Source organism: Geotrypetes seraphini, chromosome 4 (genome assembly GCF_902459505.1).
Source record: "Geotrypetes seraphini chromosome 4, aGeoSer1.1, whole genome shotgun sequence".
In the NCBI taxonomy this organism is placed as follows: Eukaryota; Metazoa; Chordata; class Amphibia; order Gymnophiona; family Dermophiidae; genus Geotrypetes; species Geotrypetes seraphini.
In genome coordinates, this window is record NC_047087.1 from 322610456 (window position 1) to 322635055 (window position 24600).

General features: G+C 45.0%; 1 protein-coding gene across 1 annotated transcript in view; it reads left to right on the plus strand.

Annotated features, from left to right (window-relative positions):
* Positions 1-24600, plus strand: part of DMBT1 (deleted in malignant brain tumors 1) — a 572499-nt gene that overhangs the window by 45964 nt on the left and 501935 nt on the right. Inside the window, exons 5-6 of the mRNA XM_033942984.1 lie at positions 10979-10993; positions 11874-12191. Coding sequence (XP_033798875.1) covers positions 10979-10993; positions 11874-12191 — 333 coding nt within the window. The remainder of the gene's footprint in view (positions 1-10978; positions 10994-11873; positions 12192-24600) is intronic.

Consider the following 24600-nt stretch of genomic DNA (forward strand, 5'->3'; position numbering starts at 1 on the left):
GAATTAGATCATTTCAACTAGGGAGGAAAAGGTGTGTTAAGGTGTTTTTTTGGGTGGTAAGAAAAAGAAAGCCTGCAAACTAAGATGAGGTGAAGGGAGGGAGCTGGCTAAACGCTACGATCGATTGCGCGGTCCCCACAGCCCCCACCCACCTGCCCGATCGATCGTAGCCAGCTCCCTCCCTTCACCTCACCTTAGTTTGCAGGCTTTCTTTTTCGGCGACCTGCATGCTTTCCCAAAGAGCCGCGCATGCGCAGCTGCTCAGTTTTCAATCTTCTGCTCTGCTGCAACTTCCTGTTTCCGGTTGCGTCAGAGCAGAAGATTGAACACTGAGTAGCCGCGCGTGCGGATTGCCGAAAAAGAAAGCCTGCAAACTAAGGTGAGGTGAAAGGAGGGTGCTGGCTAAGATCGATCAGTCGGGCAGGGGCTGCGGGAACCGCACGAACCTTGATGCCTCACTGCGGAGACAAGACCATTCACCGCTCCACGGGGCGGTGAATGGCCTTGTCCCCGTCCCCGCAGCGACTGCTATTTTTCTTTCCCCGTTTCAGCGGGTTACCCGTGGCTAAACGCGGCTAGCCGCAGGTAACCGCCACCGTGTCATTCTCTATGTTTTATCCTATAACAGCCTCCGGAAGAGAATTCTAGAGAGGGTGAATAACCTGTCTCTATCAACTAAGGGCTCCTTTTACTAAGGTGTGCTAGGGGTATTAGCGCGCACAAAAGATTAGCACGCGTAAACCACGTGCTAAACAAAAAATACTAACGCAAGCTCTATGGAGGCATTAGCATTTAGCACACGCAGCATTGTAGCGCACGCTAAAACCGTTAGCGCACCTTAGTAAAAGGAGCCCTAAGTCTATTCCCTTCATTATCTTGAATTACCTGAGCACGGCGGGAACAAGAATACTGGCAGCCTACATGAAGAAGGAGATCGAGAGGGCTTTAAACTAAGGAGAGGGGGAAAGCCGACAGCAGACCTGATGACGCTTCGGACAACGGTATCCAGAAAGGATGCTGAACGGGATGACTACAGGGAGGAGGACGGGGAACCGATGGAGCTCGAGATCAGACAGCGAGGGAAGCACCAGGTAACAGCAACTTGCTGTGAGGGACTTAAGCGGCAGGGGGATTCAGGGGGGCGGAGTAGAACCAGAGTGCAAGCAGAAGGCAATAAGGAGGAGCCACAAGGCAAGAGGGATCAAACCAAGGCCCAGGGGACAATAGCATGGGAGGGGGTAGGAAGGGCAGGAAATTTCCGAGGAAAAGCGAGGAAGGGGGGTGGAGGGGACACGAGGAGGCAGAAATTTGCGAGGGTAAAGGATGAGGGTAAAGCAGAGGCACAGTTAACGGGCGAACAGCCCGAAACTCCAGGGAAGGCGGCCCAGGTAAAAGCAGAGGTGGGGGACAAACGCCGGGACCTACAGTGCTTATACACGAATGCAAGAAGCCTCAGGGCCAAGATGGGTGAACTGGAAGTCAGGGCCAAAGAGGAGGACCTGGATGTAATTAGAATTACGGAAACTTGGTGGACAGAGGACAATCAATGGGATGTGGTGCTGCCAGGGTACAAGCTCTACAGGAGGGACAGGACCCACAAGAAGGGGAGAGGCATAACACTATACATAAAGGACTCTATCTACTCGGTCAGGATGGATACGGCGACAAAGGCAGAGGGGCTGGAGTCACTATGGGTCAAATTGCCGGGAACCAAAGGTGCAGACATAAAACTGGGGCTGTATTATCGTCCACCCGGTACGCCGGATGCAGTCGGACACGACTTGGAAGCGGAACTGAAGCAGGAATGCAGTACTGAAATTGTAACAGTGATGGGGGACTTCAACTACCCGGGGATAGACTGGAGTACGGGTCACTCCAACTGCGCCAGGGAAAAGGAATTCGTAGAAGCTGTGAGGGACTGCTTCATGGAACAACTAGTCAAGGAACCAACGCGAGGGAGAACTACTCTTGACCTCATCCTTAATGGATTAGGGGGGCCTGCAAGAGGGGTAGAAGTGGGAGGACCACTAGGCAACAGTGATCACAACGCAATCAGATTCACATTAGAAAGGGGGTCACCCATAGTGAGGAGGACTGCAACGACTGCACTCAATTTCAGGAAAGGGAACTATGTTGCCATGAGGGAAATGGTGGGGAGGAAGCTCAAGAACAGCTTTAGGATGGAGACTGTAGGAAGTGCCTGGACCCTATTCAGGGACACCCTGCAGGAAGCACAAAACCTGTACATCCCCAGTTTCAGGAAAGGCTGTAAGAACAAGCGGTCAAAAAGCCCGGTTTGGATGACAACTGAAGTAAAGAGGGCAATAAGTGACAAGAAAGTGTCCTTCCGGAGATGGAAAAAGGACCCAACGGAGGAAAATCACCAGAAGCATAAGAATTGCCAAAAGGAATGCCACCGAGAGGTTAGAAAAGCAAAAAGGGAATACGAGGTGGGGCTGGCCAGGGAGGCGAAAAACTTCAAGGCATTCTTCAGTTACGTAAAGGGGAAGCAACCAGCGAGAGAGGAGGTGGGGCCGTTGGATGATGGGGATAGGAAAGGAGTGATTAAGGAGGACAAAGAGGTAGCTGAGAGGTTGAACACGTTCTTCTCGTCGGTCTTCACGTGCGAAGACACATCCAATATACTGGACTCAGAGGAGCTCATGAGGGGGGAACAGGCCGAAAAATTGGAGCATATAGAGGTAAGTCAGGAGGATGTCCTCAAACAGATAGACAGGCTAAAAAGCGGCAAATCGCCGGGACCGGACAGGATCCACCCAAGGGTTCTAAAGGAACTAAGACAGGAAATAGCAGGCACAATCCAGCATGTTTACAACCTATCCCTGAGAACAGGAAAAGTGCCAGAGGACTGGAAACTGGCAAATGTCACACCTATCTTTAAGAAAGGATCGAGGGGTGACCCCGGGAACTACAGGCCAGTGAGCCTGACTTCAGTTATAGGGAAGATGGTGGAAGCGATGATCAAGGACAACATTTGCGAACACATCGAGAAAAATGACTTACTGCGAACAAGCCAGCACGGATTCTGTAAGGGAAGGTCATGCCTTACGAACCTACTGTACTTCTTTGAGGGAATAAGCAGTCAGGTGGACAAAGGGGAACCCATGGACATCATTTACCTCGATTTTCAAAAGGCTTTTGACAAGGTGCCACATGAAAGGCTGCTTAAGAAGCTGTGGAACCACGGGGTGGGCGGGGATGTACACAGATGGATCAAGCACTGGCTGTCAGGTAGACTGCAGAGGGTCGGAGTGAAGGGCCAATATTCAGACTGGCGGGGAGTCACGAGCGGTGTGCCGCAGGGATCGGTGCTAGGGCCGCTACTCTTCAACATATTTATCAATGACCTGGAAACGGAGGCAAAATGCGAGGTTATAAAATTTGCGGACGATACCAAACTCTACGGCAGGGTTAGGACCAGGGAGGAATGTGAGGACCTGCAAAGGGACCTGGACAAGCTGGAAGACTGGGCAAACAAATGGCAAATGCGCTTTAACGTTGAGAAATGCAAGGTCATGCATATAGGAAACAAGAACCCGTTGTTCAACTACAAAATGGGGGGGGGGCACTGCTGGGAGACAGCGGACTTGAGAGAGACTTGGGTGTGCTAGTGGATGCATCAATGAAGCCATCCGCACAGTGCGCAGCAGCGTCGAAAAAAGCCAACAGGATGCTGGGCATCATAAAGAAGGGTATCACAACCAGGACGCGGGAAGTCATCATGTCACTATATCGGGCGATGGTGCGCCCACATCTGGAATACTGCGTTCAGTATTGGTCGCCTCACCTCAAGAAGGACATGGCGGTACTTGAGAGAGTCCAAAGGAGAGCAACGTAGAAACATAGAAACATAGAAATAGACGGCAGATAAGGGCCCACGGCCCATCTAGTCTGCCCACCTTAATGTCCCTCCCCTACCTTTGCACTGTGAATAGATCCCATGTGCCGATCCCATTTGGCCTTAAAATCAGGCACGCTGCTGGCCTCAATCACCTGTAGTGGAAGACTATTCCAGCGATCAACCACTCTTTCAGTGAAAAAGAATTTCCTGGTGTCACCTCGTAGTTTCCCGCCCCTGATTTTCAACGGATGCCCTCTTGTTGTCGTGGGACCCTTGAAAAAGAAGATATCTTCCTCCGCCTCGATGCGGCCCGTAAGATACTTGAACGTCTCGATCATGTCCCCCCTCTCTCTGCGCTCCTCGAGCGAGTATAGCTGTAATTTGTCAAGCCGTTTTTCGTATGGTAGATCCTTGAGTCCCGAGACCATCCGGGTGGCCATTCTTTGCACCGACTCCAGTCTCAGCACATCCTTGCGATAATGCGGCCTCCAGAATTGCACACAGTATTCCAGGTGGGGCCTCACCATGGATCTATACAATGGCATAATGACTTCCACCTTACGACTGACGAAACCCCTTCGTATGCAGCCCATGATTTGTCTTGCCTTGGACGAAGCCTGCTCCACTTGATTGGCAGACTTCATGTCCTCACTGACGATTACCCCCAAGTCTCGTTCTGCTACCGTTTTTGCTAGGATCTCGCCATTAAGGGTATAAGACTTGCATGGATTCTGGCTGCCCAGGTGCATAACTTTGCATTTTTTGGCATTGAAGTTGAGTTGCCATGTCCTAGACCATCGCTCCAGTAGGAGTAGGTCGTGCATCATGTTGTCGGGCACTGAATCTTCGTCTGTTGTGCATTTGCCCACTACATTACTCAGTTTGGCGTCATCGGCGAATAATGTTATTTTACCTCGAAGCCCTTCTGCCAAGTCTCTTATAAAGATGTTGAATAGGATTGGGCCCAAGACTGAGCCCTGTGGTACTCCACTAATCACCTCCGTCATTTCGGAGGGGGTGCCGTTCACCACCACCCTTTGGAGCCTACCTCCAAGCCAGCTCCCAACCCATTTCGTCAATGTGTTACCTAATTCTATAGAACTCATCTTGCTCAGTAACCTGCGGTGTGGTACGCTATCGAATGCTTTGCTAAAGTCCAGGTACACGATGTCCAGGGACTCCCCAATATCCAGCTTCCCCGTTACCCAGTCAAAGAAGCTGATCAGGTTGGATTGGCAGGATCTCCCCTTAGTAAATCCATGTTGTCGGGGATCCCGTAGATTCTCCTCATCCAGGATCTTATCTAATTGGTGTTTGATTAGAGTTTCCATTAGTTTGCTCACTATCGATGTTAGACTCACTGGTCTGTAGTTTGCTGTCTCCATCTTTGAGCCTTTCTTGTGGAGTGGAATGACGTTAGCCATCCTCCAGTCCAACGGGACGCTGCTTGTACTAAGGGAGAGGTTGAAGAGCGCGGACAGTGGCTCCGCCAAGACATCACTCAGCTCCCTAAGCACCCTGGGGTGCAGGTTGTCCGGCCCCATTGCTTTGTTAACCTTGAGCTTTGACAGCTCACCGTAGACACTGCTGGGCGTAAACTCAAAGTTACTAAACGGGTCAACTGAGCCAACCCTTGTCTGTAGCTGAGGGTCGAGCCCTGGCGCTTCTCGGGTGAAGACTGAGCAGAAGTATTCATTTAATAGTTGGGCTTTTTCCGAATCCTTTTCCACATAGTCTCCGTCTGGTTTCCTAAGACGTACAATCCCGCCTGAGTTTTTTCTTCTATCACTGATATACCTGAAGAAGGATTTATCTCCCTTCTGGATGTTCTTTGCTAGAGACTCCTCCATGAGGAATTTAGCCTCCCTGACTGCTGTTTTGACGGCTTTTGATTTGGCCAGGTAGTCTGCTCTAGAGTCCTGCTTCCCTGATTGTTTGTAAGAGATGAATGCTTTTTTCTTCTCCTTGATCAGGTCTGAGATCTCCGCAGTAAACCACTGTGGCTTATTGTTCCTTTGCCGTTTACTTACTGATTTTACATAGCGGTTTGTTGCTTCTTGTATGGTTGCTTTCAAAGTCGACCACATGTCTTCCACGTTATCGGTTTCTTCTTGGCTTTGTAGCGCCTGGTGAACGAAGTCTCCCATTTCTTTGAAATTTGTGTCCTTGAATTTGAGGACATTGGTTAGTGTAGTAGATTTAGTGAAACCTTTCCTGATATTGAACCATACCATGTTGTGGTCACTGGAGGCCAATGTGTCGCTGGTAAGAGGGCTGGAAAACTGCCCATACGCCGAGAGGCTGGATAAGCTAGGTCTCTTCTCTCTGGAAAAAAGGAGGCTCAGGGGAGATATGATAGAGACCTTCAAGATCCTGAGAGGCATAGAGAGGGTGGATAGGGACAGATTCTTCAGACTGAAGGGGACAACAAGTACGAGGGGGCACTCGGAGAAACTGAAGGGGGATAGGTTCAAGACAAATGAAAGGAAGTTTTTCTTCACCCAAAGGGTCGTGAACACATGAAATGCGCTCCCGGAGGAAGTGATCAGGCAGAATACAGTACAGGGATTCAAACAGGGACTGGACGGATTCCTGAGGGACAAAGGGATCGTAGGGTACTGAAACCAAGGGGTGATTCAGACAGGTCGTGACCTGTTGGGCACTGTAAACACGCTGCTTCGCGGCCTCTACTGCCCCGATTTGCTCTTCCGTGTCCCTGATGACGTCATCAGAGAAACGGAAGAGCAAATGAAGGCAGTAGAGGCAGCGAAACAGCGTGTTTACAGTGCTGCAGCGGCTGCTGGAGGCAAGAGTTTTGTCGACCGCGGGAAGGGAAGGGGGTGGCGGCGGCAGCAAAGGACTAAGGTAGCCGACCAGACCGCGAGAAGGGTGGGCTGAGAGGAACCCGGGACCGTTGCAGAGGCTCGTTGCACAGTGTAAATACAGTTGCTCAGTGTGAGGCTTCCTTCGCTCTTCCGGGTCTGCATTATGACTCCTCAACGCGCCATCTAGCGCATGCGCAGTCGTGCGGCCACATCCCGACAGAAAATGGATCAGGGAACACGTTTCGCTACTGCGCATGCGCGGGCTAGCATTTTATTATTTAAGATGTATTTTATTAAAGTATAAAAAGAAACAATATTCTGTACAATTGTCATTTTATAAATACAAATAATACAGAGCAAGGATCAACAAAACCCCTGTCTCCCCTCCCCTTCACATATATCCCCTCTACTATCAAGAAAACTGAACAAGCCAAATTATTACAGAATTATACACAGAAATATCATGCTAACAGAATACTGCAGTCACACATGACAGGAATAGTTTTAGGGGAGTGCAACTAGGGCAACTGCCCCCTGGTCAGAGAGCGCCCTAAGCCAGCTGGAAGCTAAAGAAGCACTGCCTGGGTTTTGCAGTCCCCAGTTATGTCTAACACCAGCTCTAGCAGGATATATATTTCAAATCTGATATATTCTAATCACAAAATAGAAATAAAATTATTTTTTTCTACCTTTTGTCGTCTCTGGTTTCTGCTTTCATCTTCCTTTCACTCTCTTCCTTCCAGCGTCTGCCTTCTCTGTCTCTTCAATCCAGCATCTGCCCCTTCCATCCACTGTCTGTCCTCTCCCCCTTCCATATGGTATCTGTCTTCTTTCTATGCCCCTCTCCCCTTTCCATCCAGCTTGTACCCCCTCTTTCCTTTTTACATGATTCATTCCAGCTTCACTGCTCTCTTCATTTTTATCTCTCCTACACCAGATCTATCATCGTTGTCCCTCTCTGCTTATTTTTCTGCTGACCCCTTCCTATCATCAATCTCTCTACTTTCTCATGCCTGTGTCTCCCCTTCCCCTCCTCTAATCTCTCTGACAGCTATTTCCTTCCTTTTTTCATTCTCCCTTCCCTCCTCCTCCTGTCCAGCAGTAACTCTCTTCCCTTCCTCCCATCCCAGCAGCATCTCTCCTTCTCCCTCTCCAGTAGCAGCTGTCCCTTTTTTTTCCCTTGCCCTCAAGCTTCCCTCCAGGTCAAGTAGCAGTTGTCCCTTTTTTTCCTTTGCCCAGCAGCTTCCCAGACTCCTTTCCCTCCTCCCATCCCAGCAGCATCTCTCCTTCTCCCTCTCCAGTAGCAGCTGTCCCTTTTTTTCCTTGCCCAGCAGCTTCCCAGACTCCTTTCCCTCCTCCCCTCCCAGCAGCATCTCTCCTTCTCCCTCTCCAGTAGCAGCTGTCCCTTTTTTCCCTTGCCTAGCAGCTGCCCAGACTCCTTTCTCTCCTCCCCTCCCAGCAGCATCTCTCCTTCTCCCTCTCCAGTAGCAGCTGTCCCTTTTTTTCCCTTGCCCAGCAGCTTCCCAGACTCCATTCCCTCCTCCCCTCCCAGCAGCATCTCTCCTTCTCCATCTCCAGTAGCAGCTGTCCCTTTTTTTCCCTTGCCCAGCAGCTTCCCAGACTCCTTTCCCTCCTCCCCTCCCAGCAGCATCTCTCCTTCTCCCTCTCCAAGTCCAGTAGCAGCTGTCCCTTTTTTTCACCATGCCCAGCAGCTTCCCAGACTCCTTTCCCTCCTCCCCTCCCAGCAGCATCTCTCCTTCCTCCTATCCAGATCCAGTAGCAGCTGTCCCTTTTTCCCCTTGCCCAGCAGCTTCCCAGACTCCTTTCCCTTCTCCCCTCCCAGCAGCATCTCTCCTTCTCCCTCTCCAGGTCCAGTAGCAGCTGTCCCTTTTTCCCCCTTACCCAGCAGCTTCCCAGACTCCTTTGCCTTCCACTTCCCAGCAGCATCTCTCCTTCTCTCTATCCAGGTCCAGTAGCAGCTGTCCCTTTTTTTTTTTTCACCATGCCCAGCAGCTTTCTCCCCTCCCAGCAACTCTCCTTACTTGCCAGCACTGCGATTCAGTAAGGCAGCCCCGGGTCCTTTATTGGGTCGCACCGCCTCTGAGGAAAGCGGAAGTTGCATCATCAGAGGCGGCCCGACTCAGCAAAAGCTCCAAGGCTTCCTTCTTCAATCGCTGCGTTTGTAAGGAGAGCCGCTGGGAGGGGAGAAAGCACAGTGTGAGGCTCCCTATTATCTCTCTGGCCCTGCGCGAGTGACAGCTCCTCGATCTTGCCGGTCCTGCGCGGACCGGCAGGAAATTGAAGAAGTTGATCTTGCCGGTCCTGCGCGGACTGGCAGGAATTTTCTGCGGACCGGCATCGGTCTGCGGACCGGCGGTTGAAGAATTGTGCTTTAGATGATGTGTTATCAAATGGGAAAATGCTTGACTTTTCACAATTGCAACAATTATTCGGTATCATACAGTCTCAAGCATATAAATGATTGCAGTTGAAGCAGGCCATTCAGAAGGGGTTCCCTGATTGGCGCAACTCTAAAAATCAGTATAGTTTGCCGGGCCTATGCTTCTAGACAGATTTGTTAGGGCATCAGGCAGCCAAGTGGTATAAATTAATACCTGAATATCTGAATAAAAAACCTAAAACTATTCTAAGAGACATTTGGAGCACTGAAAAAAAGCAACAAATTTCTGCTACTCAATGGCCACGGATTTGGCTTGGAGGACGAGATGTACAGCGTCAGTATCTATGAGACAAACCTAGATTTTTTTTTGTTACACAGAGCTTTCTGGACCCCTGTTCATTTGCAAAAGTTAGATAGTTCTAAGTCTAATAGATACTGGCACTGTCATCTTGAAATAGGGACACTGGATCATTTGTTGTTCTATTGTCCTCTGATGCTCAACTTTTGGAAATCTATATGGGGACATATTAATTTGATTCTGGAGACTATGGTTTCGCTGTCATATGAAGCGGTAATCTATGGGACATTGTTATCTCTTACACCTCCAATAGATAGACATAAAAGCAGATTATTTGGTATAATGACTGGGGTAGCCATGCAAATGGTCACTAAAAATTGGAAGAATTTTGCTGATTAAATTTTACTTTTTGGTGGAATTCATTATTCTTGTGTTTTAAATACAAGAAAATGAATTCTGAACAAATGGATACTAATAAGTTGTTTAAACTGACACAGTGGTCCATTGACCAGTTTTATTAATTTTAATTAAATGTTTTATTCCCCTGTTACTAGTTTGATTTGCACATCCAAGGAAGGGGGATGGGAGAGAGATATTTGTTTATTAATTACATATATGTACAGTTGTATGGTTTAATTGAATAAATTGGAATTAGGGTGGGTGGGAGGGGGGAGAAAATGATTTATTTTTTCAGGTATTTATTGATGGATGTATGTATTCCTTTATGCACTGTGTTTAGACTGAAAAATTAATAAAGATATTGTGGCCGGGCCAGGCCCCAGGTGAGTGGGAAACTCCGGCACGGACCACAGGTAAGATTTTTGATGCACCTTTTATATGGTTGGTGTAAGAAAAACCAAAAAAGAAATATAAATTTTAGGAAAAAATACCAATTATATTATGAATACACTGAGAACAATAAAAAAATATAAGAATTCAATTGTTTATCAACCTAATTATAAATCAAAAAAATAAGCTATATATTAATTATAAGTGAGTGCTCAGTTTGTAACATCATTCAAACACAGCAGTGTTGTAAAACAATGATCTTATATCATTCCATCATTGCACCCTCCTACCTGCCTGCCTTGCATATAATTAATTAATTAATTTGTTTGATCTGCAGTTCAAACATATAAAAAAGATGGTACTTAGCTTCAAACAGTAATTGTCAATGTCAGGATTCAGGTGCAAGGGATTAAAGAGTCTCCTTTTTGATCATTGTCGCTGGTTTGAAATCAAGTCCAAATAGTTCAGGTGTCCCTGTGACACTATGTCCGTCACACCCCCCCCCCCAAAAAAAAAAGTATCAAAAAACCATACAGCACTTTACACTGAGAATTTGGTTTTTTGATACTGCAAGTTGGGAATTTTTTCCTTTTTTTTGGGGGGGGGGGGGGGGTGTGTGACGGACATAGTGTCACAGGGACACCTGAACTTTTTGGACTTGATTTGTGAGATTCAATTTTTCACTCATAATAATCTTTTTGTCGTTGAGAAGGAAAATGTGTATCTCAAGATGTCTGGACTGCATTTGTGCTTTTCCTGGGTTGAACCTCATCACTAACACTTTTTATTTTCCATCCTAACAGCTTCTCAGAAACCAGGTAAGCAAATTATTTGAGCCTGATTTAATTGAGGAATTATCTGTCTTTTCAGGGTGAGGGAGTTACACAAACACTGTCGTTAAGACCAGGTGAGTCTCTGTTGGCCGATTCTGGACCACACACACAGGGCTCCTTTTATCAAGCCGCTAGTGGGGTTAGCACGGTCGGACATTTCATCACGCACTAACCCCCACGGCCGGCTAAAAAGCTAACGCCTGCTCAATGCAGGTGTTAGCAGCTAGCGCGGCAGATGGGTTAACGCGCGGTATTATGTGCGTTAAACCCCTACCGCAGTATCTGTGCCCATTTTTTAAAAAAGGTCTGGTAAGACAGGTAAGTGAGTGGTCTTGACCAGTCGCTTTTTTTGTGCCTCACCAAGCAATGCTAGTACATCAATTGCTCCGCTAGTTTGCACGACTGATTTGGACAATGAGCAATCGTGCAGAAAACCAAGCAGTGTGCCATTTTCTTTGTCAGTGCAGCAAATGCAATCATTGCTAAAGCAGACAATCACTGACTTTAGTGCATCTAATTCTCAGTGGTTTTTCAGCAGAGGAGCCCTCCCTAAGGGTTTTCCACCCCTTCCCACTGTCACGTGCAGCTCCCTTGCTTCTGTCTCCATCCGCCGGTCAATGGACATTTTGTACAGGTTCTGGACTGGTCTGGGATGGCCACTATGGAAATAGATTTAAGCTTCATCCTGCTTTTTGTTACTGTAGCCCAGCAATCAACAGGTAAATAGTGCAATGAAAAAAACACAAAGAGCCTATTAGAAAGATTTGCCAAGCATCCTAATGTGCTGTAACGATTTGTTCCATGTCTAAAATGTAGCCCAGTCCTTCCTTATTAGTACCTATGTAATCTCCTCCTTTGCTTTTAGCATCAATCCATCCAATACGATTGGTGAACGGCACAGACAGATGCTCAGGACGTGTTGAAGTTTACTATAATGGAAATTGGGGAACAGTTTGCGATGACAATTGGGAAATGGCTGCTGGCAATGTTGTGTGCAGACAGCTGGGTTGTGGAGTCGCTACTTCTGCTCCCGGCAATGCCCATTTTGGCCAAGGCAAAGGAAATATCGTTCTGGATGATATGACATGTACGGGAAGTGAACAGGACCTGTCAGAGTGCAACAACGGTGGGTGGAACCACCATAACTGTAATCATGATGAAGATGCCGGTGTCACCTGCTCAGGTATCTTTTTCTTTCTCTAATTACATAAGAGCTTAGTTAGAGGATATAGATGTCTTCATAGAATTTCAACAATTTCTGTCCCGTCTCTCCTCTGGAAAACTGTGTCTTGTTTGGAAAAGTATTTGCCTTACGAAGGCAACTTGATTCATTTTGCATCTTACGTAAAAACAGATCTTTTGGTTCCTAAACAGGCTTTGCATTTCTTCTCATTACTATGGAAGGATAGGTTGAAGCTTCCTGACCTCCTGATTCAGCAGAGAGAACTCGACTGTAGGCAAAGTTGAGTCTTGAAACAACTTCATTGGCTACCAATTAAACAGAGTACAGTATAAAGTTATGACCCTAATCCACCAGGTTCTATATAGATCGGCACCATCTTGGTTTGGTGCATTGTGGGAGATTTATAGACCTGGCAGGAGGTGGAGATCTGAGGGAGCCATGAGACTAATAGCGATTAAGGAAAGAAGTGTACAATATGTATTTTCAAAACCAAGAATATTTTGTATTGCTGGGGTACATCTAATCTACCTGGACATTTAAGATTGTGTACGAATTGTGCTAACTTTAAGAAGTTACTAAAGAAACAACTCTTTGTTGATGCCTACTTGTAATGAGACTAATTTCTTCTTCAGCTGCCTTGATACACTGTAAGATGGGATAAGAGAGATTGCTAGGTTTTTAATTGGAAATTTGATGTATGTTTGCTGCTAGAAACCGCTTAGATATTAATCTGTCTGTAAATGTTTTAAATAAAAATTCATTTCACTTGCTAAGTTCCCCTATAAGATGTCTTCTCCTCCGGGGTTACTCATTTCTTATCCTCCTTTCAGTCTGAACTTGCTTTTTCTTCTGCTGATTCTCTTAAAAACACATTGGGGTCACCATTTGGTAGAATTTATCTGGATAGGATGTCGAAAAGTAAAGGTGTACTTTTATTTTTGACCTCTGGTTAAACGGCCTGATATTATTAGCAGTTTGCAGTACTTTTCAATACATTTTGTATAAGAACCAAAACATCGAGCTCTGGGCCAACCTGGCCACACTGGCTTCACAATCAACATCCTGACTCCAATTTAAAACACAAAATCATACAAGAATTTGGCTGGACTTTAGTCTTTCTACCTCAATCCTCTTCACCAGCTCTCTGAGATTAGGATAGTCCCAGCAATATTCCCTCACCAGGAAAGAGCAGGAGAGAGGAGCAAACAAAAAACTCTTGCAGTATGAAAAATAAAGTTTTACAAAACCAAAAAGGAAAACTGCTAACCTTGAAACTCTCCCACAGAATACCTGCAATAGGGAGCTCCTCTGTGTCTTACTCCTTCAGTATCTTATCTCCAACTAATTAGCCTCCAGCTGAGCTGAGAGGGAAGAACACAAATGCTGGGTAGTTTGGAATGTTATACAGTCCAAGGCAACAGTTCAGGAACTTGAGTACTTCAGAGACTAGCTCTGGGAAGCTCAAACAATTCAGCATTCAAACAAACTTAGTCCCAAAACTTTCAGACAAAAAGGTAAGAAACAAAAATAGCAAAAACACTTCCAACCTTGCTCAGCTTGTGTCCATTGCATCCAGGAATAACCGGCTCACTAATGTCCATGGGTTCCCAGCCTTCTAGTTGCCTCTCAGCTGTAGTCTCAGGCTCATCTGAAATGTCCACCATGTCCCAGTCCTTGCCCAGCTCGTCAGAATTCAGCTGGAGAGGCAAGCCTTGCTGCCTCTGAGGCTCTCCTTGCAGCCCCCTTTGCTCCTCCCCCCCTGGGTCTCAGCTGCCCTGTTTTAACAGGCTCCAATTCGCCCCTCCCTGCTCTGAAGAGGGGGAAGGGAGAAAACTTTCTCTGCAGCTGTGTCTGCCCATGTGACAACTTCCTGCTATGACTTTGACCTTCTGGGAGACGTAGTTCCCTAGCTCCTGAGTTTCTTTGAGCTCTAATATCAGGCTTGGGAGAGTAACCTGCAACTGGACTGAACTCTCCCTGGCAGTCACTGTCTGGCTCATCCAAGTTAGTACAAGGGAAGTCAGAGCTTTCATAATTGGCAGGGCCAACCTGGTCAGCTCTCCTGCTTAGGGGTTTACTGTTCCTTCTAGTTAAACCTGAGACAAAGCTAGCAGGAGAGCTAGATTTGTCACAATATGCAATGCTGTACATTTAACATTCAATAGGTAGCATGGAATATTGCTACTCCTTAGGTTTTGGCCAGATACTAGTGACCTGGATTGGCCACCATAAGAACAGGCTACTGGGCTTGATGGACAATTGGTCTGATCCAGTAAGGCTATTCTTATGTTCTTACAATCTAATTTGGACAGACAGGAAGGATATCTCAGGGTTGGGGAGTTTCTAGCAGAAGGAATGATACGATGGGTTTAGGTATCTGACGGTGACTGGGAGTTAAGAGTTGAAAGCAGCTTCAAAGAAAAGTGAGCTTTTAGCTTGGCTTTGAAGACTTCTAGGGATGGAGGATAACGTATTGACTCTGGCAGCCTGTTCCAGGCATACGGCATGGCAAGAAAGAAGGGATGGAGTCTGGAGTTGGTGGTGGAGAAGGGTATAGATTAGAGGAACTTACCTAATGAATGGAGTTCATGGGGGGGTGCATAGGAGGAGATAAGGAAAGATATTGAGGGGCTACAGAGTGAATGCACTTGTAAGTCAGTATGAGGAGTTTGAACTATATTCAGAAATGGATGGGGAGCCAATGAGGTGACTTGAGGAGAGGAGTAACATGAGCAAGGTAGTTTTTGCGGAATATGAGTCATGCAGCATTGAAGGGAATTGAAGGGGAGAGACATAGTTGAGTGGAAGAACTGAGAGAGATAAATTGCAGTGATCTAAGCAAGAGGTGATAAGAGCATGGATAAGAGTTTTGGTAGTGTGCTCAGAGAGGAGAGGTCAGATTTTGATAATATTATAGAGGAGGAAGTGACAGGTATTAGCAATTTGTTAGATCTGAGAGGAGAAGGAGAGAGAGAGAAGTCAAAGGTTGTGAGCTGACAAAACAGGGAGGAGAGTATTATCCAGAAAAATAGAGAATGGTGGGAGGAGGGTGGTGGGTTTGGGTGGAAAGATAAGGAGTTCGGTTTTAGCCATATTCTGTTTTAGATGGTGGTGAGACATCCAAGCAGCAATGTCAGACAGGAAGGTTGAGATTCAGGTCTGATTTCCTGTAGAGATATCTGGTGTGGAGAGGTAGATCTGGGAGTTATCAGCATAGAGGTGATATTGAAAACCATGAGAGGGGATCAGTGTACCGAGAGAGTGGGTATATATGGAGAAGAGAAGAAGGCCTAAGACAGAGCCTTGAGGTACTGATAGACAGTGGGATAGCAGCGGAGGATGATCCACCATAGCATACACTAAAAGTGCAATGGGAGAGATAGGAAGAAAAGCAGGAGAAAACAGAACCCTGGAATCCCAGCGAGGACAGCGTATTTAGGAGTAGGTGGTGATCAACAGTATCAAAGGCAGCAGACAGATTGAGAAGGATGACGATAGAGTAGAGGCCATTGGATGTGGCCAGGAACAGGTCATTAGAGACTTTAGAAAGGGCAGTTTCCATTGAATGGAGAGAGCGAAAGCCTGACTGAAGTGGATCAAGAATATCTTGAGAAGGAAGTCCAGGCAATGGCAGTGAACAGCACGGTTGAGTAGCTCTGATAGGAAGAGGAGGAGGAAGATGGGGTGATAGTTGGAGGGTGATATGGGGGTCTATTGAGGCTTTTTTGAGGAGAGGTGTAACTACAGCATATTTGAAGACACCAGAAACTGTTGCAGTGAAGTGTGATAGGTTGAGAATATGACAGTTGGGAGGAATGACAGCGGGCATGATAGCTCCAAATAGGTGGGTGGGAATCGGATCAGAGGATCAAGTGGTGGGTTTGGAGGAGAAGAGAGGATGAGCAGTTTCCTCTTCTGTGACTTTAGAAAGGGAGGAAATGGTGGCAGGGGTTGTTGAAGGAAGGCTGACAAAGTAGACAGGTAGAAGGGGTGATGGGGGATGTGACTTGGTTGAGAATTCAAGGTAGATCTTATGAATCTTGTCATAGAAGAACTCTGACATTGTCTGGTGGAAAGTGAGGAGGGGCTAGGAGGTGGTGGGGGACTTTAAATAGAGAGTTGAGTGTGGCAAAGAGATGACGAGGGTTGGCACTAAGAGAGTTAATTAAATGGTTGTAGCAAGAGGGTAGATTGGAAGGACATCAGCATAAATTTGAAGTGTATGAAGTCGGCATGTGTGTGGGATTTAAGCAGCTTGGGCTCATGAGCACAGGTAATGGATGTTGGGGGTCAGCCAGGGTTGGGGTTGGCATGCCTTACAGGACGTGAAATGGGATGGGCCAAGGGTATCAATGGCAGAAGAGAGAATGGGTTATAGGAGAGGACAGCTTTATTGACAGACTCATGTGACATAGTATTAGAGGATCAGATCACATACCCTCTCTTTAAATTACTGATTTAATTTAAATGGTCCTTTTTCTTAGATATATCTGGGCCAGAAACCCAGAGGTCTGCCCGGTACTGTGCTTAGGTTCCATCTACTGGAGTCTCCGTCAAAGCTTTCTCCAGCCCATCGTAACCATCCTAGCTGTCGAAGCTTTCCCCAGCCCATACTCAACTGAATGGCCATATACGGGACATAGATTGTGTAAGCCTGCCCAGTACTGGCCTTAGTTCTTCAATATATACCATTATTTTCTGATTAGAGATCCTATCCTTGATCACAAGGTCCCGATGAATGTCAAAGTTTATTGAAAATATGCAGAAATAGGCTAGTCTATCTTTTCAATAAACTTCAACATTCTTTGGGACCTTTTAGCACTATTGGAGGTCCACTGATCCTTCCCTACTTTTTCTATATTGTAAATATGTCCTCCTATAACAGAAGGATGATCAAAATCAGAATCGAGAATCACAAAAACAAAATATCTTTAATCATATACTCATTATTTCTAATTACATAACTGAATACATCAAATATTTTATACTGAAATTAAGATTAACTGCCTGATATGCAAAGGCACTTGTCTGGATAATGAGAGTGGTTCTCTAGGTCAGTGTTTTTCAACCGCTAGTGTGCCGCGAGATGTTGCCTGGTGTGCCGTACGGTGCAGACACTGATTAGGCCTCAGGCCGGGTCCCGCACGCACTCCCATGAGACTCCCCCGGTCCCCGCTGCTGTTCAGTTTCGATCTTCTGCTCTGACGCAACCGGAAACAGGAAGTTGCAGCAGAGCAGAAGACTGAACACTGAGCAGCCGCACGTGCGCGGCTCTTTGGGAAAGCGTGCATGTCGCCAAAAAACAAAACCTACAAACTAAGGTGAGGCGAAGGGAGAGAGCTGGCTAAACAATAGGATCGATTGGGCAGGCGAGTGGTGGCTGCGGGGACCGTGCGATCGCTCGTGTTCCCGGCTCAAATTGGAAGGAGGGAGTGAAAGGGAAAAGGATTCTGGGCCAAGGGGATGAAGACGGAAAGAAAAACCCACAGCAGGAAAGAAAGGGAAGGACAGGCAGGTGAGCCAGATGCTAGAAGCAGGGGGGGGGGGAAGAAAGAGGGAAAAAAGCTAGATGGGGTTGAAAAGAAGAGACACACTGGTATGGAAGAGGAAGATAGGGGAAATCTGGACACAGGAAGGTAACAGAAAGAGGGGAAATTATGTGCATGGGGCATAGGGTCAGAGACATAAAGGGGACATGCCATGGGGATGGTATATGGACACAGGGGGGGGGGGGGCAATGACAGATACATAGGGGAGATATTAGAAATGGAGAAAATAGGAGCACAGAAGCGAGATGGTTTGTGGGGATGGGACAGGGACCGAGCTCGCAGGCTCCAGTGGCTTGCACAAATTACATTGTAACGTGCCATGAAAATAAGAGGGAGGAAGGTAGATAGATAAGCCACGTGAGAGGAGCTGAAGGGTAGTAGAAAGGAACAGATGGTAAAGGAGGGAGGGAAGGGTGGTGGTGGAAAGGAATAGGACAAACATTGAAGGAGGGTGGAGAGGAACAGACCCCGAAGGGAAATGTGGAAGACAGAGTGGGAAGAAGACAGATGCCAGACTATGGGGGAGCGGAGTGAAGAAGATGGGTGCTAGACCAATTGGGGGGGGGGGTGAAGGGAGAGGCACAGTAACAGCAAATGGAAGACGCAGAGAGAAGACACACAGTGGATGGAAGGAATTGAATGAGAAGATGTGCAAAGCAGAAACCAGACAACAAAGGTAGAAAAAAAATTCTATTTATTTTTTGCTTTAGTTGTGTTGATAAAAATTTATAAACAAAGCCCTGCCAGCTGAACATCTCTTTCTCTAGTTCAGCAGCAGGAACTTTGATTTATAAGAAAGGAATAAGCTAAATATTACAGTACTAAGGCTTATATGGATGCAGCGGGGACGGTGACGGGGCGGTGAATGGGATGGCAGTGGCGGTGACGGGGCGGTGAAAGGGATGGCGGTGACGGGGCGGTGAAGGGAACGGCTGTTGACGAAGAGCTACGTGTGTGTCTTTCTTCAATTCCAGCCAGAATATCAGCTTTGTGTTCAGCCAAACAGGCCCAGGTTTCGCACTGAATAAAGTATTTTATAATTTTTCACTATTCTGTTTACTTAATATTTCATAATAAAGTAATTATAAAATACTTTCTTTGTGTTTATTTGATTCCTATTCAAGAGAATTACTTTATATATAGTCAATATAGGCAGAGAGTTAAATTTTTTAACATTTTCTAATGGTGGTGTGCCTCGTGATTTTTTTCATGAAACAAGTGTGCCTTTGCCCAAAAAAGGTTGAAAAACACTGCTCTAGGTGAATGCACTAACCAAAACAATCTGCTAATTTGGAGCAGCACTAAGGACTAGATTCAGAAAATGGCTCCAAATTTGTGCACTGAAAAAAAAAAATGCACAATGACATAATCTGTAAATGACACCATGTACAGATTAGCACTTGGCACTGCAATCCATGCCCATCTTTTAACCAACTGAAAACTGCTGCGATCTTCTAGCGCTCCATTGCCATATACAGCACAGGCCACCAGTCTCTCACCAGCATGTCACCATGGGTAATTCCACCTTCTGCTCAACCAAATCACTGCTCAATGACAGTATGCAAGGGATATTGCTCGGACTGTGGACAGAGCACAAGATTCAGGTGTCCGTCTTACCTCTGAGACATCACTTCTTCCCCCCCACTAACTGGAGCATTATGTGGTGGTCAGATAAGATATTTAGCAGCAATCTCTAATTAAGAGCTGCTGAAAGTGTGTTCCCAGCGCAATCAGCATAATTTAATTGGGCAGGATCCTCTTCTGTTCTGTTAAACCACATTGACAATCGACCCCAGCTGACATTTTCCTTTTGTACCTGCTTGTATTCTCATTTGTCTGGCTCTTCTGATCTCTTCTCCCACTTCAAGAACCAAGCGCCGTCAATGAAGATTGAGGGTGATTGTAGAGGGATTCTGTTTAAGGACTTCAATTTTTCTACTAAGCATTAAGCATGAGCCAGAGTCAGTCAGTACTAGAGCTCCCTTTGTACAGCATATCATTAGCTTTGATTGTCACCTTTTGGGAAAAAGATGGTATAGAAGTGTAGATGGATTTTGATTTCATTTCATTAAAACAAAAGTGAAAATATAAATGTCACAATTTTTCTCCTTTTTTTGCAGGTCATCCACGAATGAACCCATAACCAAGCCTCCTTCCATTCTCTGCATTGACTTCAATCAAGAATAAAGATTATTGTACACTTTAATAAAGAATTTAGGGTTGATCATTTTCCCCAACATTTCTAGAACATATTTTAAAAGTCCTGCATAATTTCGTGTTTCAGCAAAGTCACATCTTGATGAAGAAGCAATGGGATACTTTCAAAACCAACAGTGCCTCATACGGAATCACTTCTGCTTTCCTGATTACCTGCATGCATATCTGCAATTATATCTTAGTGTTGTCTGAATTAAATTCAATAAATTCTTCCTCATTCATTAAATTGTTGCTCCTCTTTGTACCACTTTGCAATTAATTTCAAGAACAGAAGTATTTGTAAAAATAAATCGTGATGTCCTGGCCAGCTCCACACTTTGATCTGAACGTACTTCTTCATATTTCTGGAATCCATCTTGGATATTTGGTTCATTAGTATTTCTTAATAAAATGAGCTCAGGCTAAATTAAGTTCTTTTTCTTTTTTTTTATAATTTTTATTGGTAATGCAGCCAAAATCACAGCAAGAAACAAAAGTCATAATATAAAGTTATACAAAAAACAGTGCAAACAGTCTAGGAATGGTAACAGTAAACAATCAGGATAAGTTAGCAAGGCCATGGCCGCCAACGGAACACCCACGGGAAGCGAAGGTAGAATAGCAAATCCTATAGCAAACTTTATATAACAGTGAACGATGGGGCAGTTACACCCCTGGAGAACTAACGAAGGCTGCAATAACAATTTTGTAGTAGAAAGAAACCCCCCACACGTACACTACAATCATTCCAACAGGCAGCAGCCATCCAGGCATACCATACTAGCCACTCCATATAAGCCCCACATATCCCCACACGTACACCAGCCAGACACACATCAAGCACACCAGCTTGACAGTAAGTAGGCAGTGTTGCGCCTCCGAGATCCAGCCAATCTTGGATATTTGGTTCATTAGTATGTCTTAATAAAATGAGTTCAGGCTAAATTAAGTTCTAAGAGCATAAGAACATAAGAAGTTGCCTCTGCTGAGGCAGACCAGAGGTCCATCTTGCCCAGCGGTCCGCTCCCGCGGCGGCCCATCAGGCCTATTGCCTGAACAGTGGTCTCTGACTAATTTTATAATTTACCTCTAATCCTGTCCCTATAACCTTACCTCTACTCCTATCTGTACCCCTCAATCCCTTTGTCCTCCAGGTACCTGTCCAGACCTTCTTTGAAGCCCTGTAGCGTGCTTCTGCTTATCACATCCTCCGGTAGCGCGTTCCATGTATCCACCACCCTCTGGGTGAAAAAGAACTTCCTGGCGTTTGTTCTAAACCTTTCTCCTTTCAATTTCTCTGAGTGCCCCCTTGTACTTGTGGTTCCCCATAATTTGAAAAATCTGTCCCTGTCCACTTTTTCTATGCCCTTCATGATCTTGAAGGTTTCTATCATGTCTCCTCTAAGTCGCCGCTTTTCCAGGGAGAAAAGCCCTAGCTTTTTCAGTCTGTCAGTATATGAGAGGTCCCCCATACCCTTTATTAGCTTAGTTGCTCTTCTCTGGACTCTCTCAAGTACCGCCATGTCCTTCTAATCTAATCTGTAATTTCTGGGTTGATCTATGCTTAACTAGGTTCAAGGTGATTTACAAGGGATTTACATGTGATTAAGAAAACAGAATACAAGGCAACAACATAACTAATATGAGATCACTTAAATATAACAAAGAAGGGCTATTTTAAGAGAGCTATGGAGATGGCAATAGATATAGTAACATAGTAACATAGATGACAGCAGATAAATAATAATAATAATAACTTTATTTTTCTATACCGCCATAATCTTGCGATTTCTAGGCGATTCACAAAGAAGATAAGCTGTACAATCAGCGAATTACAGAGTATAAATAGATATGAGAACATTAAGTGGTCAGTGAATTAGAAGGTGCAAAATGGTTAGGAGAAAAATGTACATAGGTTATTGAAAAGAATTAACTTATTTTCATATTACATTGAAAAACATTGGGCACCAACGGGAAGCTGGGTACAATTGTGAGGAGGACATAATAGCAGGCAGTGAATATAGGGTTTCTATTGAGAGGAATGAAGGAATTCGGGTGAGGTGAGGTAGCTTTGATCGTGGAGGGAAAAATCTGGCTAGGACATGAATTTCTTAAATAAGGCGGTTTTTAATTCTTTCCGAAAGACACTGTAGGTCAGTCTAGCGACATCAATGAGGTAGCCTAGCCAAGTTTGCTGTCTACCAGCTTGCAACTTGAATGTTCTGTCTAGGAAGGTTCGATATCTGCAGCCTGTGATTTTCGGGTATGTAAAGAGGTTGCGGTTTCTGGTAGACCTAGTAGAGAAGTAGAATTTAAATAGTCCATCCAGATTACATTTCTGAGACTCGTAAGGTAGAAGTAGTCAACTTTATGATAGTAAAGGGGACCATGTGGTGGGTGGCCAAGCAAAATTCTGTTGATCATTGCTGTTAAGCAAAATGTTAATTGTTCATGTTGTGTATTTCCTCAAAGAGAAGAGTTTTCAGTTTCTTCCAAAATCTAAAGTATTTTTGATCAGCCTTGATGAATGTTGCACCGATACAACTAAGTAATGTGTTAAATATATGCTTGCATTTAACTCATCTTGGTGGATGAAGAATTAGAAAAAGTTTCCTGAAATTTCTGGCTGAAGTTGACCAGGAATCAATGAAAGGTTTATGAGGAGTTTTGCAGAATTCGCTTATAAAATGTGAAACATTATGCATAAAAGCATTAAAGTAATACTGCATTGACTAGTTGTGAAGATTACTGAAATGTGGTACGACAGACTCAAATTTGTTTAGTTTGAATATTAGTCTTATTGCAGTATTCTGGATCACTTATAGTTTGCAGATGAGAGTAGAGTTTATACCTGGGTAGAGAGAGTTGCAGTAATCTAATTGAGAGAGTACTAGCATTTGTGTCAGTATGGTAAAGTGGAGATCATGGAAGAGGGGACGGATTAGCCTTAGTTGTTTCATTTATTTATTTAATTCATTTTCTATCATATTCTCCTCAAAGAGCTCAGAATGGGTTAAGATACATATAAGTCCAATTTGGATGTATGGCAACAGATGCCCAGTCAGCAGTGGGAAAATGCCCATTTTCGAAAAATACGTCTAGAATATTTTTTTCTCGAAAATTGTCTATCTGGATGTCCAGGCCATTGGGTCGCCCAGACCACCAGGACATCTATCTTTATCCCACATTCTCGACCACATTATGTTCTTTATCCCACATTCTCATCCAAGTCCCAAACGCCCAGAACAAGACCGTTCGGACATGGGAGGGGCCAATGTTGTAATGGACTGGCCACCCAGATGTGGCAACAAAGCAGTGGGGCACCTGACAGGGCACTGCTGTGAACTTCACCTAAAGGGTGCCACATAAACATCTCACCAGAACTCCCGTAGAGGTTATGGTAATCCCTCCAAAGCACTTCCAAAACCCAACTGTCTACAACCCCAATAGCCCAATGGCTGCAAGTGGCACCTATATGGCAGTAGAGTAGGTTTTGGGGGCTTTTGGTGGGTGCACATGTTCCACCATAAATGTAGTGGCTAGAGTGGCTTATGGGTCTGGGTCCTCCTTTCTATGGTTCGCTTGCCCATCACCCAGGCTATTTCAGACACCTGTGTGCAGCTCTACTAGACTTTCCATACCAGGTGCTGATGTGCTGGAGACAGCTATGCACTTTTTTATTTTAATCTTTGTTGGGGTGTAAGGGTGTCAGTGAACACTGGGGGAGTGTGTGGGGCTCTTTACTTTGTCTCTGCAGTGGCTCTCTGGTCACTTTGGATACCTTTTGGCACTTATACCTGTTTTCACAACCGCAACTGATGATGGACACTCTGGCACCCGTACATACATCTCAAAATCTGAAAATAAGCCATGGCTCAACCAAGACTTAGCTCTCGTCTGAACGCTGGTGAAGATGCCAGCGTTCTTCATCTGCCCTTTGGAAATACAAAGAACAAAGAAAAAATACTATGAAAAATACATAGCCAATGCATGTAACACTTCTGCCCTTTATTCCATTGTTTGTTCTTGTCTCTATTTTACAGGAAGTCTGATTCAAACTTGAACAGGCCAACAGCACAGGATCTTACCAATTTTTTTGATAACAAAATTAAAAATGTACAAAACAACCTTATAAACCTCCCTGACTCCGGGCCTCCAGACTCTCCTAATGTCAGAATTTCATCAGCCCACATTAGACAAAAACCATAAAATAATACAGGTCATAAACAAATCAAACAACTCTCTTGAATCTATACCTCCATTCATCTTGAAAATAAGCCGCAAAGATCATGTTAAGCCTCTTTCTTTGTTTATTCTTATAAACAGATCTCCTTATCTTGTTACTTGTCTCTCCCAAAATGTAATTGGGGTCTTTGGAAGAGAAACAGTATTTCTAAAAATTTTCCTTTTTGTTTAAGCTCTAAAACATTTTTTTTTCTTTTTTCTTTATTATTCTTTCCTATTGGATATTTCCTTTTATTGCTTAACTCACAAAAATTATGAATGTTTATGCTCTGTATTACTGTAACAAGTGGATTCTTGTAAATTTATTTTGAAATGCAAATAAATTAAAAAAGAAAAAACATCTTGAAATATTCGGACCTTATCTTCTTGAGATGACAAATAAAAGCCTCTTCTCTCATTATTTTCATTCCCTTCTGTAA